Below are 17,153 nucleotides of genomic sequence, written 5' to 3'. Positions count from 1 at the left end.
TTTCTTTATCCCTTTCTTCCCTACTGATCATCCTAGTTCTTATGTTCCATAGATGAGAGAAATCATATGATAGTTGTCTTTCTCTCGCTTGACTTATTTCACTTAGCATTATCTCCTCCAGTGCCGCCATGTTGTAGCAAATGTTGAGAACTCGTTTCTTTCTGATAGCTGAGTAATATTCCATTGTATATATGGACACAACTTCTTAATCCAGTCATCTGTTGAAGGGCATCTCGGCTCCTTCCCACGATTTAGCTATTGTGAATTGCTGCTATGAACATTGGGGTGCATATGGCCCTTCTCTTCACTACGTCTGATCTTTGGGGTAAATACCCAGTAGTGCAATGGCTGATCATAGGGTAGCTCAATTCTTTAACTTTTTAAGGACCTCCACACTGTTTTCCAGAGTGGCTGTACCAACTTGCATTCCCACCAACAATGTAGGAGGGATCCCCTTTCTCCACATCCTCTCCAACAATTGTTGTTTCTTGCCTTGTCTATTTTTGCCATTCTACTGGCTGAGGCGTGGTGGTATCTCAGTGTGGTATTGATTTGAATTTCCTTGATGGCTAATGATTTTGAACATTTTTTCATGTGTCTGTTAGCCATTTGTATGTCTTCATTGGAAAAGTGTCTGTTCATATCTTCTGCCCATTTTTTGATTTTGTTTATTTGTTTCTCGTGTATTGAGTTTGAGAAGTTCTTTGTAGATCTTGGATACCAGTCCTTTATCTGTAGTGTCATTTGCAAATATATTCTCCCATTCCGTGGCTGCCTCTTAGTTTTTCTGACTGTTTCCTTGGCTGTGCAGAAACTTTTAATCTTGTTGAAGTCCCATAAATTCATTTTATCTTTTGTTTCTCTTGCCTTTGGGATGTGTCATGAAAAAGGCTTGCTTTGCCGATGTCGAGAGGTTGTTGCCTATGTTCTCCTCTAGAATTTTGATAGATTCCTGTCTCACATTGAGGTCTTTCATCCATTTGGAGTTTATTTTTGTGTATGGTGTGAGATAGTGGTCAGTTTCATTCTTCTGCATGTAGCTGTCCAATTTTCCCAGCACCATTTATTGAAGAGACTGTCTTTTTCCCACCGGATGTTTTTTTCCTGCTTTATCAAATATTAGTTGCCCAAAGAGCCGAGGGTCCATTTCTGGCTCTCTATTCTGTTCCATTGGTCTATGTGTCTGTTTTGTGCCAGTACCATGCTGTCTTTGTGATCACGGCTTTGTAGTACAGCTCGAAATCCGGCATTGTGATGCCCCCAGCTTTGTTTTTTCCTTTTCAACAGTTCCTTGGAGATTCGGGGCCTTTTCTTGTTTCCATACAAATTTAGGACTGTTTGTTCCAGTTCTTGAAAATGTCCTTGGTATTTTGATCGGGATAGCATTGAAAGTGTAGATTGCTCTGGGTAGCATGGACATTTTAACTATGTTAATTCTTCCATCCATGAGCATGGAATATCTTTCCATCTTTATGTCTTCCTCAATGTCTTTCAAAGAGTGATTTATAGTTTCTAGAATATAGGTCCTTTACGCTCTTGGTTAAGTTAATTCCGGCTAACGTATGGTTTTTGGTGCTATTGTAAATGCTCCCCGCTTCGTACCTCAATACTCAGCGCTGGAGATGTTCATTTGTAGAGATCCAGATGCGTCTTCCTGCGTCTCAGGCTGGTTCCGTGGTTGTTTAGGCTGGTCTGGTACCTATCCAGCTCGACTCGGAGGACCGGCTGAAAACGGTGTCTCCTACTCCTCCGCCATCTTAACTCCCAGGAAAAGCACTTTAATAACCTTTTTAGATAATTGTGGGTATCCTTCTTTGATACCACACCTAAACTTAAAAGTGGTAGTTTTTTAAAGGTTAGTCAGATGTAGAATCTGAAACCATTTCAATGAACTTTATGCTCTGTCACATTAAAATGATTGGTATATCTTCCACTTTGAATGGACCTTTTACAAAATCATACGGATAGTCATTTGGAAAACATTGGTTCACTGAGTTACGCTGCTCTTCTAAATGCAGTCTCTTAAATGTTGGGAAGCTGCCAAGCTCACAGTGGCGAATACAAGTTTTCCAAAATTCTAATTTTCATTTGAAAGTGCAAATTTATTCATTGGCAACAAATACTGTCTGTTGTTTTCCTTCAAGGAACAGCCACACTTCTTTCATTTTTGAAAAAAATACCTGCCAGATGTGCCAGTTTGAATAACCATTGTTTATCTAATATCCACAAGTAAAAGGATGTTTCATTTTTAAAAAAGAAAGAAAGGGGTGCCTGGGTGCCTCAGTCAGCTAAGCATCTGTCTTTGGCTCAGGTCATGATCCCGGGTCCTGAGATCAAGCCCCAGTCAGTCAGGCTCTCTGCTTAGCGGGAAGCCTGCTTCTCCCTCTCCCTCTGCCCCTGCTCCTGGGCTCTCACTCTATCTCTCAAATAAATAAATAAAATCTTAATTTAAAAAAACAACAGAGATACTCAACATCTTCTTTTATTAGGGATTGTAAATTCAAATAATAATGAGATAACTATTAGAGTGTTTGAAATCCAAAGCAGCAGCACCACCAAATGCTGGTGAAGAGGGGGAGCAACAGGAACTCTACTTCATTGCTGGTAGGAATGCAAAATGGTACAGCCACTTTGGAAAACAGTTTAGCAGTTTCGTACAAAACTAAACATGCTTTTCCCAAATGATCAGCAATTGTGCTCCTTGGTATTTACCCAAATAGTTGAAAAATTATGCCCACAGAAATATATAGCAGCATTATTCATAATTGCCCAACTTGGAGGCAACCAAGATGCCCTTCAATAGGGGAATGGATAAACAAACTGGCACACCCATTCAGTGGAATAGTCAGGGATAAAATGAAATGAGCTATCACACCACAAAAGGATGTGGGGGAACCTTAAATTCATATCCCTAAGTGAAAGAAACCAATCTGGAAAGGTTACCTACTGTATGATCCAAACTGATATCCTGGAAAAGGCAAAACTGGTTTTAAGGCAAAAGATCAGTGGTTGCCAGGAAATGGGGGAAAGGAGGGAGGGATAAGGTGGAGCACGGGATTTTTAGAGAGGTGAAACTACTCTGGATGACACTGTAATGGTGTCATGTGCATACATGTGATTATACATTTGTCAAAACCCATGGAATGTGACCCCTAATGTGAACTATGGACTTGGTTAATAATAACGTATCGATCTTAGCTCATCAATTGTAGAGAAAGCGAATACACCATACTAGTGCAAGCTGTTAATAATGGAAGAAAAGTGGGAGAGTGCTAAGGGGTGTGTGGGAACTGTCTGTACTACTCAAAAAAATAAATCCTGTTGATTTTAAAACATTACTTCAGCTCACAGTTGAACTACACAAGTGCTTTTTCTCGGAACAGCTGTGAGACAGCCATCATACTTGGGGATGCCAAGTGCTGTGTGTGTATTTCCCATTTCTTCCCACAAAATAGTTAAGGGTGTGTACTCCAGTGTCAAGAATTAATAAAATTAATAACTTATACTGCTTCATTAGGGATGTTGGAAATGACATTTTTTGAAAATGGAAGTGTGCAGCCAGGAGGAATACAAGGACTACTACTACAATTTGGTGTCACTGTCTCATTCCTGCTAAGTTGCCAACAGTTTTATTACCCACAGTTGCTTTTCTGTCATCAATCCAAATGGCAACATAGTTAAAAGGACAAATAATGTATCAGTATTATCATAGAAGTAGTTTTGTTCTTGAAGACCCCAGGGGTTCGTGGACCATGCGCTGAGAACCACTATCCTAAAGAAAAAGAATGTATGGAGTAGATGTAAAGTAGGTGGGGATTGCTAGGGACAGATGTGTTTGGCAGGTAGAATCATGGGGCTAACAGTGTTCCTGCTTCTGAGGGTCTGGCCCACTTCTAGGTTATCCTAACAGGCAAGGTAGGCCAAGTAACTTTGGAAGTCATAGATCTATTTAGGGGATGAATCTCTTATTTGCTCTCAAACCCCAGTTCAAATGAATTCAGTGTGGGTTGGAAAGTTTGGGCTAGCTCTTCTAAGACCACTCAAAATTAGATGGTTCCATTAAATTCAGCATTTATAGTCTGTTATGTGCCACGAACTGGACAGGTTATAGAGAAAGAAACAAATTATTAAGTTGTGGCCTCTGTCCTGTAGGAATTAATGGATAAGGAAAGATAATAATAAAAGAATATGGAAATAATAGAATAATATTAATAGAATGTACAAAATCCTAAGTATTAAATGAGGTTCAAAGGGCTGTGGGAGCGCTGAAGAGGAAGTGAATCATAACTGGAGAATTCAGGCAAGTTTTTCTGAGAACTTGGAGCTGGGCTTTTAAGGATGAGTATCATTTTGAGAGGAGAGAGGGAAATCGAAAGTTCTTAGTATAGTCTTGGGTTACTGGAGAGCTTTCTGGCTAAGAGAAGTACAGCTAGTAGATGAGCTGTGCTAACTCAGTACCTCTGTACCCCATGACTGTAACTTGTTTTGTTGAGGGGGTTGATTTCCAGTTTATCCTTTCAGGACCAGTATACAAAGACTCTTGCCGTTTACTTTTCATTTATCCATAAAATGGTACAAAATTTAGGAAAGAGATTTCTTCATGGGTCTTTTCTTTTTCTTTTTCTTTTTTAAGATTTTATTTATATATTTGAGAGAGAGAACGAGAGCAAGAGAGGGTGAGGGGCAGAGGGAGAAGGAGAAGTAGACTCCTTGCTGAGTGCGGAGCCCGATGTGGGGCTCGATCACAGGACCCTGAGATCATGACCTGAGCCAAAGGCAGACACTTAACTGACTGAGCCACCCAGGTGTCCCATGCATGGGTCTTTTCTAATGAAAATTATCTTTTTATCTGCATTTCAGGGAAAGAAGCCCTCTTTCAGATCTCTCGGTTCAATACCCCAAACATTTAGTGAGTGACTACTGTGCACATGGTGTGTGTTATTTTCAACAAGGGTACCAAAATAAGGACATAGCCCCTGCATTCACAGAAGTTAGAGTCTCGGAGTTGTCAAATGTGTATGCAGCTAATGGCAAAGCATGTTACAGATTCTATAAAAGATAAAACGTGCTTAGGGTATTCCTAGCTTGGGAAACTGGTAGAATGGGAGTACTACCCAGCAGGAGGAATGTGGGGAAAAGATAAAGGGTTTGGTTTGGCTGTTGGAGGTGTCTGTGGAGAGGGCACTGGAGAGGCGGTTGAGAACAAGGTCGGGGTTAGAGATACAGATTTGGGGATCATCCACAAATAGCTGCTGAAACCGTAAAGCATTGCACTTCCCTCGGGAGACCAGGGTTTCAGCCTCTGCACTATTGACATTTTGGTCTGTGTAATTCTTTATTGTGGGAGGGCTGTCTTTTGCATGTAGGAAATTTAGCATCCTTGGCCTCTACCCACGGAATGCCAGGAGCACATCCCTCCAGTTGTGACAACCGAAAATGCCTCCACATGTTGTCACATGTCCCTTGAAGGGCAAAATCAGCCTCGCCTCATAGAGGACCTATTGCTCCAGGAGAGTACAACATCCGAAGGGATGATGGCCACGGGTGGAACCTTCTGGCTCTAAGAGCACAGTCAGAAAGGGAAAAAGACATTGGGAGTGATGGGGGGTGACCGTCACAGATGGGGTGCCCAGCAGTGTAACAGTCTACAAAGAGGTTTGGAGACAAAAGAGGCCTTAGCAGTGGTGAGAGCTTTATGATCCTTCAGGGAGCAATTCCAGCTGCTCCTCCTGGATGTGCCTTTTCCTTGTTTTCCAGCATTTCCCAAGAGAGATACAGGAGTAAACTGCCACTTGGGCCATAAATAAGAAGATTGGGGTAGATGTCAGTGCACCCCAAAGCTTGCCAGTTTGCTTTGCAGGTTGTTAATATTGCTCTTTCACTATTTCCTCATTCTATTTTCTCTATTAGTCTCCTTTTTCATTTGTAAAGTGCTTTAGCAGAAATATGGAAATATATGTCCAGATTATTCAATCCTAAAAATAACCCCGCGAAGCAGCTTTCATTCTTCTTCCCATTTTGCAGATAAGGAAACTGGAGCTCCTAGAGGGAAGTGGCTTGCCCAAGACTACACAGCCAGGGAGTAGTAGAGCTGATACCCAAACCTTCTGATCACACAGGGGCTGCGAACACTCTTCATCACGCCATGATTCCTTCTTCGGCTACAGTGCCTACCACCTAGCATTTTACTTTGCAAAGTGACTAATACTCCATTTCTCCTAGAATAGAGCTTTCCTTGTCTGTAAAGGAATCAGTGACTTGTTTCTCTTCTTGCATCCTGCCCGTAGTACCATTTCTTTCTTTTGTTTTTTTTTTTTAAAGTAAGCTCTAGGCCCAATGTGGCTTGAACTCATGACCCCAAGATCAAGAGTCCACATGCTCTTCTAACTGAGCCAGCCCAGCCCCCCACTCCCCCCCCCAATATTACCATTTCTGCTCATAGTACATTGTTTGCTGCCTTACTGAATGGCTCATCTTGTGAGGGTTCTAGCAAGGTGGGCCTTTGACAAAGGGAAGCATTGTGGTGTGTGTACAGATGAGGCCAAGCCTGCAGGGATTCTGCACGGTGAAGAGGAGGGTGAGCAGGTTGCAGTCCCAACTGTGGGTGCTGGGGAATCTCCCTAATGGGTGCTGGGTTTAGGCCAAGGGTCAGCTCCCTCAGGGACACCAATGTATGTCTAAGGCTGGCAGGGGCATACTAGACCCCGGTAACTCCTCAATGGCTGTGACCCTGATTTTCCACCCTCGAAATCCTCCTCCATGTCTTGCTGCTCTCCTCAGCCATCCTACTCTGGCGCTTTGTTACTTGGCACCTTTCACGTTTCCCTACCCACCACCACACTTAGCATCTGGAATTCTTAATAATAGTAATCATAATAGCCATGTACTAATGGTTGTTTCAGTGCCAAGCACAGACAATGAGGTAACTGAGGTTTACAGACATCATATCAGTCTGTCCAAGGTCACGTGAGTATTAAGGTGTAGAACAGTGTGTCTAATAGAAATATAATTTGAACCACATTTGTAATTTTAAATTTTCTATTGGCCAAATTAAAAGAAAAGAAATGGGTGAAATTAATGTTATCAACTTTTAGAATTTAACTCAGTATACCTACAACATTATTTCAACATGTCATCAGTATATAAAATTACAGCTGAGATATTTACATTCTTTTTTTTGTGTAATAAGTCTTTGAAATACTTGGGGCACCTGGGTGGCTCAGTCAGTTGAGCATCCCACTCTTGATTTCGGCTCAGGTCATGATCTTAGGGTCGTGAGACTGAGCCCTGGTGTAGGGCTCCGCACTCAGAGGGGAGTCAGCTTGAGATTCTCTCTCCCTCTCCCTCTGCCCCTCCCCTCTTCATGTGTGCCCTCTCTCTGTCTCTCAAATAAATAAATCTTAAGAAAAAAAAATATATGAGGGGCTCCTGGGTGGCGCAGTCGTTAAGCGTCTGCCTTCGGCTCAGGGCATGATTCCGGCGTTCCAGGATCAAGTCCCACATCGGGCTCCTCCGCTGGGAGCCTGCTTCTTCCTCTCCCACTCCCCGGCTGTGTTCCCTCTCTCACTGGCTGTCTCTCTGTCAAATAAATAAATAAAATCTAATAAATAAATAAATAAATAAATATGGCGTGTACTCTTACGTCACTTCTCAATTCAGAATAGCCCCAGTTTAAGTGCTCACCAGCCACATGTGGTCAGTGGCTACTGTACTGGGCAGCGCAAGGACAGATCAAGGATTCTGACCCACCTCGAAGGATGGTAAGAAGTGGGACAGCCACATTCTCTGTGAGAGCAGGCTGGTACTGTCCACCAAATTTCAGATTTGCAAAATATAATAATCTTATCCAATTGGAGATAAGATTTCATTTTAGAGTAGAATAAAGTATCTCAAAACAGAGGTCCAAAATTTGTTAATTCCTTTAAAAAAACTGTTAGAGAAACTGACAATTTCCCTCTTAGAACTGACACTGATACTTCTGGGATGGGACAGGAATGTTTGCTCCCTTTTGCATGTCCCTGTTACTGTTCTGTCTTGATAAATACCATCCGGGAAGACTAGATTTTCTGTGACCCGGAGCCAGGTAGTGGAAAAATCCTTTGCCCTGGGGCCCTTCTCTGTCCATAGGGCAGGCCTCTGACCATTTCTGATGGGGCTTTCCAACCCCTCGTGATGGCTCATGAAGGGACTGTTGAACTCTGGAAGGAAAGAAGGGATTGGTAAGCCGGTATTTCCTGGTTCCGACAGTGGACAGGCCTTCCTTCCGGACACTGTGCCAGGCACACTGCATGTGCTATCCTTTTACACCTCTCCACCATCCTCTGAGGTCAGCATTAGCACCTGCAAACCCCAGAGAGGTGAAGAGGTTCACTCAGGGTCACACAGCTAGTAACCCAGAGCTTTCTGACACTGTAGCCCAGGATCACAGCAGTCCAGACTTTTGGGGTTTTAACACTTTCTGCCCACCCATGAACATGGGAACAGGGGTTGCCAGCGAGAGATGTTTATATCTATGTTCTGTTTCCATGTGAACTACCCCTGGTGGGGTACTTACAGTTGACTTCAGTCTCTAAGATTTGGGATCAGAGATTCAGGACAGAAAAGAAAAGAAAGAAAAAGGAGACAGCCTGCCTATCTGTATCAGGAGGTCCAGTCTCAGGAAACCTAGGAGGGCTGCTGGATCTTTCTTTTCTTACTCCTGACAAGTTAACAGATCTTTGGTTGCCTGGGAGCCCTGTGGCTTTAAGCCTGAGCTGGGTCTGGGAGGAGACTGGGAGGGCGACGGAGGGTGCCCGCCTACCTGGGGAAACCTGCTCGAGGTGAGGCTGGAGCGGCCCGGGATGCGAGGCGGGCGGGGGCAGGCTGAAAGTTGGAGCAAGCAGGAAGTGAAGCGAGGGCCGCCCGGGAGGAAACAGACTAGGCGCGTCCCGTCGCTGACAGGCCCGAGCCGCTGGGAGACATGGTGAGCGAGCTGGGGACTAGAAAGGGGCCGATTGAAAGACCAGCCAGAGTGGGCTGGGGGCCGGGGACCGGGAGAGCCGGTGGCAAAGTCAGAGCGCCGGGCCAGCGCTGACTGTGGCCGCTCTTCTTTGACAACTTGGGGGCACGAAGCTCCGAGCTGCCTGGGCGGGTATTCCTGCCCTGTCTACTCCCTCCCTCTCCTGACCTCGGTGCTGGCCTGGAGCAGGATTTCGGTGGGGGGTGTGGGGGGGCACCCGAATTCCAGGCGGGGAGTTGCTGAGAGGCCCGGCATCTCCTCCTCCAGCCCGCCAGCCGCCCGGTGTTGTGACAGCCTGGGCAGCATCTCCGAAGTTCTGGGGCACATTCCAGCCCCGAGGCAGGAGCTCGGCCGGCTGCCTTTCACTTTATATAGAAACTCCAAGAATTTGACTCTTGGCCGAGTCTAAGGAATCGGCGGGCCCCTCTCTATAAACATAAGGAAGAAAGCTAAGGCTTCGTTAAAGAACCAGAAGTTGGTTCTCTTTGGTAATCCATCTAGGTTGGACCCACGCTCCCGGCCTGTTTTCGGAGGTCGAGTGGGTCAGAGGGGGTGGAGCCTGATACTGGTTTTTCCCTCCCTGTTGGAAAACCTTATCAGCCAGGGAGGACTTGCCCTCCATTTCCCCCAACACCCAGGCTGCTGTTTTTATTTAATATCTGCTCAAGCAGGCGGTGGTGGCTTGGTGCCCGCACATGGTGCTATGTGGTGGGGAAAGCAGAAGTTCATGGCGCAATGGCCGTCCCTCAGGGGGCCTGGTGGGGGCCTTGGAGCCTGGTTGCATTGCTCTGGGTCACAGTAATGAGGCTTGGGGGAAGCCTCGGACCGGAGCCGCTCTCCAGCTGCTGTCTTGCAATGAGAGGGGGTTGTGCCATTTGAGGGTGTCCTGCCAGCCACACAGTTATTTTTAATGAGGACCCTTTGGTCAATAGTGGTGGGTTTTCTCTGTGCTGAGATGCCAGTTCAGCAGTCCTCTGACCCCAGCGGAGGAGCAAGGCAACCCTGAGTGGGATTTAGGGCTGTGTTTCTTTTCCTCATCAGGGGCCCTGAGAACCTGAAAAGAAACTTGATCTAGTCTGTCTAGCATCAGCACTCACCTTCTGGGGCTTCAAAATGCATTTGTTTTTGATTACATGAGTAATGCATGAAAGCATTCTCTTTGTAAACAGTTCAGGCATTAAAAAAAGCTAAAGTCCACCCCAGGCCTTCCCCTCCCCTGGCCTCTGAGGCTGAGTCTCAGTTCCTCCACCACTTGGCCTAATTAACCCCTGTGTTGCTGCTCAGGAGGAGGCCAGTGGAGGTGGGGGACATGATCACGTAAGGAACCTGCAGAGTGAGGTGGAGGGAGTCAAGAATATTATGACCCAGAATGTGGAGCGGATCCTGGCCCGAGGAGAAAACCTGGAACATCTCCGCAACAAGACAGAGGATCTGGAAGCCACAGTGAGATGGGGAAACCATGGGCAGGGCGGGGGTGGGGGGTGTAGAGGAAGAGAGGGAGGAAGGATTGTTGGGGTTTGGGGGCCTGGTGGTGTTGGGGGCAAAATGAACAAGAGGGAAGTCTGCCTTTTCACTTGTTTTGGGAACTGATGATTGAGTCCCCAGTTCGGATTCTGCTCTATTCCACTGATTGGTACTGGGGTCCAGGGAATGGCTCCAGTGACTGGGGCGGGGGGGAATGGGTGGGGCTGACTCTTGGAGGAGTTTTTTCTGAGATAAGATGGCCCAGTCAGCTCTTGCATTCTTAGGCTTCTCTCCCATGAAACTGATTTTTCCCTTTGAAGGCTGCCCTTGACAATCATTTGGGCCTGACCTCCCCAGGGTAAAAATATTGGTTCTAGAAAATCCTCCTAGGGCCTTTGGCCTTTTCTAGGAGTTCCTAGGCAGGAGGCAGAAAACTGCTAGAGTTTTGCTGAGTCTGCTTTAAAAAGAAGCTGGGAAAAGCAGTGAAATTCTTTGATCCAGGGGTCGTCTGTTAGTTGAAGGCTAGAATAATATCTCCCACACATCTTGCTAGACCTCATTCTTCTCTCTCTTCAGCCAGGAGCTGAAGCCAGCTGCTCAGGGAGGGAGTAACTCTAACAAAATACTCCAGCAAAGGTTGGAACCTAACGTTCCATGGCCACAGGGAGAGACTGGCTGTGGCTTTCCACGTCCTGGGTGTCATCTTGGGTATAGTCTCCCCGGGACTTAGTGTTTCTTTCCACAGCCTAGCCTGCAGAGCACGGCCCTGGGAAATGTAATTTCGGCAACTCGAGTTGAGGAGGAAGAGCAGTTTCTCTCACCTCCAACCTCCCTACTGCCCTGGCCTGTCCTCCAGCTCCAGCCGTCCCCATGGGCAAGGAGTCGTGGACCCAGGGAGATGCGGCCACCTGGAGCTTGTACTGTTCGGCCCCGGTGTGTGCCTTCCCAAGGGCGGATTGTGCAGACACTGTCGCACCCCCGGGTGTGAGCATATGTAAAAGGCCCCTCAAGGTGCATGACGGCGCAGGGGTAAGAAGAGAAGGGGGGAGGCAGGGGGCCAAGGGGAGCCCAAGAATTTTAAATTCGAGCCTGGCCCATCAGAGTGTCATGAAGATATATATCTGTCAAGGTAGGAGGACAGCACATTTTTTTGTGTAACATTCTGTGACCTCAACTGCTCGCTTAAATATTTAGATGTATAGCATGTGGACCTCTGTTTGGCCTCTTGGTTGGGTGGGAGGAGGCCCCGGTTCACTCTGCCTTGTCCCCAACAGTCGGAGCACTTCAAGACTACATCGCAGAAGGTGGCTCGGAAGTTCTGGTGGAAGAACGTGAAGATGATTGTCCTCATCTGCGTGATAGTTTTTATCATCATCCTCTTCATCGTGCTCTTTGCCACCCGTGCCATCCCAACTTAGGGAGCCCCTCGCCCCCACCCTTTCAGCGCAACGCTCCATAGCGGATGCCAAGAAGGGCTCTCTCTCCCATCCTTGCCACAGGGAGTGCTGCTGCGTCCTCCCACCCTCACTCTGAAGCCCCTCTGCGACACCGTCTGCCCCAGCACCTTGGCCCCCGGAAGGAGAGAGCTAGACTATGGCTGTGTTTCATGGGCCCTCAGAGTTGGTCGGAGAGACACCCAGAAGGCCCAGCCTGTGGCTGGGAAACTGATGGTGGCCGGTGGGCAATAAAGACCTTTCAGTATCCCCACACATGTTGAGGTAATTTCTCCCCTTCCATTTTGCCTTTGGCCCTTCTATTTCTTTTCTCCCTGGGGACACCCTCTGGCTGAGAGTCTCTTCTTTGAGGCCCCAAGGTTGGAGGGGTAGAGAGTGTATGTTTGGAGAAGAAAGATGGAGTCTCCCCATCCTTCTCTATTTTCCATTCTTTGTCACAGGTCTCAAGAACTGGAATTTTCTAAGGCTCTTGGCATGTGGAAAATTCAAAATCATTTTAGGGTGGTCTGCAAGACTCCTAAGTGTGTCCCCCTGGGGTCTTGCATGTCCCTTTATTACTTTTCTGCTGGAAGTGTTAGCTGAGACAGGCGAAGGCCACCTTCCATCTCTCTTCTGTGGCCCCATTGCAGTCTGGAGGGAGGAGTTGAGGGAACTGGGCCACTTTTCCTTCTTTTTTGGTTCTGCAAAGTTTTATTTATTTATTTATTTATTTATTTATTTATTTATAAGATTTTACTTACTAATTGATGAGAGACAGAGAGAGGTGGAGGCAGAGGCAGAGGGAGAAGCAGGCTCCCTGTAGAGAAGGGAGCCCAATGCGGGACTCGATTCCAGGACTCTGGGATCACGATCTGAGCTGAAGGCAGATTCTCAACTGACTGAGCCACCCAGGTGCCCCTCTTTTTATTTTTAAATTATTTTTTTTATTTTTTAATTTAAGTAATCTCTATACCCAACATGGGGCTTGAACTCATGACCCTGAAATCAAGAGTCATATGCTCTTCCGACTGAGCCAGCCAGATGCCCCTGGTTCTGCAAAGTTCTATTTGTCTTTTGTCTGCCCCTGCCCTTTTGGGATTTAGCAGGGCCTCCGGGTCTCAGCTGAGGGGGCAAGCATCTCTCCCCATGTCTCGTGGCTGGGCCCAGTCAGTGTCACAGGACAGGGCCTATGGCCCTCCTTCCCCTGCATGTACAATGGGCCTCTTTGTCTTTAGACTTCCCTCCTCCCCGCCAGGTTCCACTTCATTGTCACTCTTTCCTCTGTCTTGGTTTGGGGAAAGTGTTCTTGCCATCTCTGTCCCTGTTTCTCCCGTGGGCTTTCCAGTATTGAAAACAATCTGTTTTGGGGAGAGAGTGTAGAAGGGACAGGGTTGGGAGACAGGATTTGGGACTCCTGGCAAGTCAAGTTCTGGAATCATACTCTGAAAACCAGGGAGGAAAAAAAAAAAAAAAAAGCACAGAAAAGCCCTCAGGGCAGTCTTTGTCCTATGTCCTTTTATGTCAGACCTCGGCCATCCTCTCTCCTCAGATCATTCCTGGACTCAAAGTTCACAGAACTGGGGTGAAACCTCTTCCTTGGGATCTAGATTGCCCAAGGTGGGAATGTGGGCTGTACTCACAAGGGCTCAACCCAAGGAAGGGCGCCCTCAACCCCCTTCCTCAAGAGGGGCCACAGTTGAGATGGTGGGGTTGGCGTGGGGTGGGGTGAAGAATAGGTGTCTCTGACTCCCCTGCAGCGTTGAGAGGAGAGGAGGAGAATGGGTAGATTCAGCTCAGGAAGGCTCTGGAGGGGTGGCTTGGCCCATCCTCCCTCCCCTTGAGGAGCAGGGTCATATGAGGGCCAGGCTGCAGCTGCCCTTCTGGTGAAGAGGGAAGTGCAGGAAAGCCAGAGCTAGCACCTTCTCCCTGGGGGTCTGTTTTCTTTTTGGATTGGGGTGAAATTCACACAACATACATTGTATAAGTGTACATACAATTGTAACAGACAGTGGTACCATCTTGAAATATACAATTCAGCGGCAGGTAGTGCATTCACGATGTTGATTGTGAATAACGTTTCTTTCGTTTCAAAACTTTTCGGGGAGTCGGGTTTTGGTTACCGGTGAATGCACTCACCCAGGTGGCAAAGTCCCGGCCTGGCTGGCTGTTCAAGCCGTTTCTAGCACCGTGCCCAACGTTGGCACGGATACAGATGCTCGTGGAACGAGCGATACCTCCGCTCCAGAGCCCACTCCACCGTGTCCGTGTCACAGATTGGGCCCCCCCGACGTGTGGCCAGCGTGCCGTGCGAGCGCCAGGCTGCTCAGGCGTGAGGCCCCCAGTTCCGGAGGCTGGGGGAGCCGTGCGATCTGGGTCGGGTGCGGGCAGCTTTCGCTTTGCCTCGGGCCGGTCAGGGCTCCGGGCAGGCGCGCCCCCCGCCCCCGCCGCCGCGGCCCCGCCCCTCCGCTTCCTCCCGGGTATCTGGCACCGCGGCCGCGGGGCGACAGAGGAGCCCGAGCTGGCGAGGCGGCGGCAGCAGCTATGGTGAGGGCCCGGGCGGGGCGGAGCCGACCGGGCTGGGGGCAGAGGGCGACGTGGGGGTGCGCGGCCGGAGTCTGAAGTCCGAGGGCGGGGGTGTCCTCCGGGACCCGCGCCTGTGCCTCCCCGGTGAGGTGGCCGCGGCCAGGAGCCGGATGGGGGTCGGAGCCTCCACTGGGGGCGCGCAGGCCGGGGAGGGAAAGTTTGGCCCCTGCGCGCAGTGTGCATGACTCCGGCTTCCCCCTTCCCTGAGCCAAGTGGTTAGGAGCCCCGACTTCGGGCTTCGGAGTCAGACTCCGGGGTGAGATCCTGGTGGTGGCCACTTGCTGGCTCCGTGACCCCGGGCCAGTCACTTAACCTTCCTGAGCCTTCTTTTCCGCATCTGTGAAGTGGGGTCAGTGATACCTGCCTTACCGGGTCCTTGCGAGGTTAAGGGAGATACAATGGCAGAGCCCCGCCTGGCGATCAGAACCTGCTCCCGAGGAGTGGTGATGACCTCTTCAGCCCTTCCTGGAGATGTGAGAAGCCGAGTGTGGCCCGGGAGTTGGAAACCTGAGCAGACGGGGTGGTAGAGGCCCTGCCAGCTCCATGGCAGGGTACTGGAGGGCACACTCCTTCCCCTGGGGAAAGATAAAGGGAAATGTTTACCATAAAAGTTCCCCTGAAGTTATCAGACTATGGCACAGCCCTGGCTCTCTCCTAACCCCTACCCAGGGACACATTCTTGAGGTGAGTCATCCCCCACTCCTGCTGCAGACTCTGGCCTGTGTCCCCACTTGCCATCTCCAAGGCAAACGTGTTAGGAACAGGTGGTGCCAGTAGCTTTCCTCCATCCCCTCGACTCTTGCGAAGATGGGCCCTGCAGGAAGCAGGCTTGGTGCTTTAAGCTTCTGCGTGGGGAAGCTGGCAGAGGTGTGATGGATGGGGCCTGGCTGGGGGTCATGATGCCTGGATGGCCTCATCTCTAGGGAACCAGAGGCAGGAAGGGGAAGCGGGGCAGGAAGGTTGCACTGAGCTCTAAGGCCATGCCAGGAAACTGAGGGAAGCTCCAAATATGGGACAAAGCTCGGAGACCTCTTCCCAGCATGCAGGGCAAGGGATCAGGCAGGGCTAGGGGTGGGCTTCTAGTCGGCCTTGAGCATTTGGGGAGAAGAGGAAACTCCTGAAATGAAGGCTGAGGCCAGGATAATTTATTAGGTGGGGGGCATTATGGGGGAGTACTGGAAAACTCTGGTACTCTCACAGGGTCATCGGAGGCCAACAGTGGGTCAGAGCCTTGGGGGGGGGTACATGGATCTTTCTCCCCTCCTGGCCCTAGCCCCATCCCTCTGTTTCTTTCACACCTGCCCCTTTCTCTGGCCCCAGCTCTTTCCCTTTCTTCTTCCCACCCTCTTCCCTGCCTGATCTTTCTGCCTTGTCCACTCCTCTGATTCATTCAGTCAACAAGCATTTCTTGGTCATTTCCTCTGTGCCAGATGTGGTGACAGGTATAGGGGAGAGAGCAGGAACAAATAGTGATAGGAAAGATGAAACCTGAATGGGAAAAGGCTTGAAGTCATTCATCCTATAGATGGTCCTCTCTCATGCACTGTCCAGTGAATGTGGGTTTTGAGCCATGGGCTTCCCTCATATGCACACAAGTTGACTTGGCAGCATTAAAAGGTCTGGGGAGTCGTTAGCCAGCCAGCTAAAGTATTTGACCCCCTCTTTACCTGCATTCACTTTAGCACCGTGGTTAAGATTGTGATTCTTGGAGTCTACATTGGTTCCACACCGGATCGTCTACTTACTGGCTGTATGACCTTGGACAGATGATTTAACCCCTCCCTCTGAGCCTCAGTTTCTTATAAAACTGGGATAATAGCATGCCTTCAATGGATTGTTGCCAGGATTAAATAAGATCAGGAGAACAAACAGTGGGGAGCACAGTGCTTAGCTCAGAGATGCACCCGGTGAATGGTGGCTGTTTGCACTGTCAAGACGTAAAACCTTCTCAACAACCTGCAGTGCCTGGTGGACATAAACCCAATGCAGGTTATTAAAGGCCCAGGTGATGTTCTGTATTTAGGTTAGAGACAAGTAAGTGCACACGTTTGCAAATAAGGAAGAGCTTGCTAGGTTTTGTATTTTGTAAAATTATCTAAGAGGTTTTATTGACCACAGGTATTGTATAGTTCTTGAGATCTGACTGCTTAAAAAAAAAAAAATCAGTGAGGGAAACTTGGGCTCCATCCATAATAATAGCTATTATTTATTGAGCATTTAGTATGTGTCAAGTATTGTGATAAGCACTTTGTTCATAATATGTCACATGTGTTAGCTAATATGGTAGATATCATTCTTTTTTTTTTTTTTTAAAGATTTTATTTATTTATTCGACAGAGAGAGAGACAGCCAGCAAGAGAGGGAACACAAGCAGGGGGAGTGGGAGAGGAAGAAGCAGGCTCATAGCAGAGGAGCCTGATGTGGGGCTCGATCCCACAACGCCGGGATCATGCCCTGAGCCAAAGGCAAACGCCTAACCGCTGTGCCACCCAGGCGCCCCTGGTAGATATCATTCTTGTCGCCACTTTACAGATGAGGAAGTGGAGGGTCAGAAAGATTGTGTGGTGGGTGAGGGGCAGAGGCAAGATGTGAGGGAACCCAGGGCTGCAATGCAGAGCCCTGGCCCTTAGCTCTGAGCTCAGGTGAATGCTGACCTAGGACGGAGCTGATACACC

General features: G+C 48.4%; 2 protein-coding genes across 3 annotated transcripts in view; both read left to right on the top strand.

Annotated features, from left to right (window-relative positions):
- Window positions 1-8,804: 8,804 nt before the first annotated feature.
- VAMP8 (vesicle associated membrane protein 8) lies at window positions 8,805-12,169 on the top strand. Its single transcript, XM_040623243.1, has 3 exons — window positions 8,805-8,962; window positions 10,283-10,441; window positions 11,737-12,169. Exons 1-3 carry the CDS (start codon window positions 8,960-8,962, stop codon window positions 11,878-11,880), a joined length of 306 nt encoding a protein of 101 aa, XP_040479177.1. The 5' UTR covers window positions 8,805-8,959; the 3' UTR covers window positions 11,881-12,169.
- Window positions 12,170-14,284: 2,115 nt separating this feature from the next.
- Window positions 14,285-17,153, top strand: part of VAMP5 (vesicle associated membrane protein 5) — a 7,254-nt gene continuing 4,385 nt past the window's right edge. The window contains exon 1 of one of the 2 annotated variants that reach the window (XM_040623242.1): window positions 14,285-14,439. In XM_040623242.1, the coding sequence (XP_040479176.1) occupies window positions 14,437-14,439 (3 nt within the window). In that variant the 5' untranslated portion in view covers window positions 14,285-14,436. Of the gene's footprint in view, window positions 14,440-14,861; window positions 14,952-17,153 lie in introns of those variants that run through there. The other variant, XM_008700071.2, reaches the window with a different exon arrangement.

Source organism: Ursus maritimus, unplaced genomic scaffold (genome assembly GCF_017311325.1).
Source record: "Ursus maritimus isolate PB19 unplaced genomic scaffold, ASM1731132v1 scaffold_6, whole genome shotgun sequence".
NCBI lineage: Eukaryota > Metazoa > Chordata > Mammalia > Carnivora > Ursidae > Ursus > Ursus maritimus.
Note: the sequence above shows the minus strand (reverse complement) of the source record. Positions and strands in the feature narration are given on the sequence as shown.